This window comes from Egretta garzetta, unplaced genomic scaffold (assembly GCF_000687185.1).
Source record: "Egretta garzetta isolate BGI_Z169 unplaced genomic scaffold, ASM68718v1 scaffold508, whole genome shotgun sequence".
Taxonomy (NCBI): domain Eukaryota; kingdom Metazoa; phylum Chordata; class Aves; order Pelecaniformes; family Ardeidae; genus Egretta; species Egretta garzetta.
In genome coordinates this window covers 163,045-164,959 of record NW_009260609.1, presented here as the reverse complement: position 1 = coordinate 164,959, position 1,915 = coordinate 163,045, and the positions used below count along the sequence as shown (strand labels likewise).

The 1,915-nt window shown below is 36.2% G+C and overlaps 1 protein-coding gene across 1 annotated transcript in view; it reads left to right on the top strand.

Moving 5' to 3' along the window:
• Positions 1–1,254: 1,254 nt before the first annotated feature.
• Positions 1,255–1,915, top strand: part of CDCA4 (cell division cycle associated 4) — a 7,439-nt gene continuing 6,778 nt past the window's right edge. The window contains 1 exon segment of the mRNA XM_035900393.1: positions 1,255–1,685. Within this exon segment, the coding sequence (XP_035756286.1) occupies positions 1,647–1,685 (39 nt within the window). The 5' untranslated portion in view covers positions 1,255–1,646.

Here is a 1,915-nt window from a genome sequence, read left to right as displayed (position 1 = left end):
CGGTCCCCTCCTGTATCAGTCTGCTATTTTGGGAGGCAAACGGCCAAAGCCTCTTCCTCTATAATTGTCAGATATCCAAAACAGCACCAGAAAATGTTCTCATTTATCCTTGTGACTGCATCATCTTTATCTGTAGTTGTGGGGTTTGGTTTTTGGTTTTTTTTTTTTGGTTGGGTTTTTTTAAACAAAGTTTATGCCCTTGTCACCTACCCTAAACTCAAAGCTTATCTAGTAGGAATTTGGGGATTCAAATAGTAACTGTATCCAGGCTCTCAAAGAGATTGCCATTCATTTTAGAGTGTTTTTAAAGTATACCTGGAGAGCAAAAACTTCTGAACTTTTATAAGGTGCTTGACAGAAATAAGAAACATTTTATTGACTTGATATTATGGTGTCTCACTGGAGTTGTATTTCATCTGCCTCATGACCCTGTCTTTTATGTTGCTATGAGCTCAGTCTGTAAAAGAGAAAGAGACTATGAGTTGGTTAAAATACAGTTTCTATGACATAGCAGCATTTTAGTCTCAATATTTTAGGATCGAGTGAAAATATTTTGGCTTGAGAGTGTTTAAGGTGGGGTTCTTTTCTGTGATAATTTAACAAGTGTGCAGCTTCTTAAGAAAAACATGTTTTCTGACACACACATCCCCCAAGTTCTTTGTCAACCGTCTCCTTCCCCCCCCCCCCCCAATCTTGAGAGCAAGCACTCTTAAAAAAATTATTACCGGCAACAATAGAAAACAAAAATAGATGTCCATATGCATCCTCTTCACTTGTTTCTTTTCTAGGTATGTACTTCAGTTGCAGACACTGGGCTGTCTTGTACTGTACAGACATGTCTAGAAAAGTATCTGAATTGTTTTCATATTTTATCATATAAGCTTTTGCAGCCTGTTGAAACAGAGCATTCTTTTAGGTTTAAGTAATTAAAGGAATTGTTGCATGTGTTTGGTAGTTGTATGTGGTGTAACAAATTTTATTTTGCCTTAAATGTGTTTTAAAAACTCAGTCTTTATTATTAAAACAATTTAATTAATGTCATTACTTTCATTATTGTCATCTTGCAAAGTAAATCTTGGTCATAAAGTTTCTGTGAAGGAAGATTCTCTCTGGCTTTGCTGTGTTTCAGTTTTGTATTTGTGCATGCTTGCTCTTTTTTTCTAGATATGACAAAGATACATGTTTTTGTACAACAGCGGTGAAAACTATATAGTTTTGTGATAGAAGTAATGAAGCCTTGCTTTTGTTATGCTTCTGTGCATATTTAAATTTTTCAGATGATCACTAAAGATTTTGTTTACTCTTTAAATTGCAAAGGTGTAGGGATAAAGGAGAGGCTGGTCCAAAGGTCAGGGTAATAGCCTAGGACTTGGACTTAAACTGGCAGTTTCCTTCTCTTGCCACAGATTTTGCATGTATTGTTGGGCAGATCACCTTTGTGCTTTAATTTGGTTTAATAGTAATACTCAAGTTAGTAGGAGTGTTGTGAGGATAGAGATACTGAAGCAACTGATTATAGAGGTGTATATGTTTCTGAAATGGGAAACTATTTTGTTCTGCATCTCCTGTACTTGGCTGATATCTTACTTCTCTGTACTTGGTAGGTAGAGCTCTAACTTTTACTGTATGGACTCTTGCTCAGTAGCATGGGAGAAGAGGAAGGACTACATCACACACAATTATTGGTATGTAATTTTTTGCTTCTTAAATGAAACCATAATCTAGTGTTTTGTGCAGTCTCAGAAAAAGGACAACAAAGAACTGTTTTTATGATACAAGATACTAATTGGAAGTAAGCGTGTGCTAGTTTTGGCTGGGATAGAGTTAGTTTTCTTTGTTGTAGCTAGTATGAGGCTCCCTTTTGGATTTGTCCTGAAAACAGCGCTGATAGCACAGGGATGGTTTCGTTCCTGCT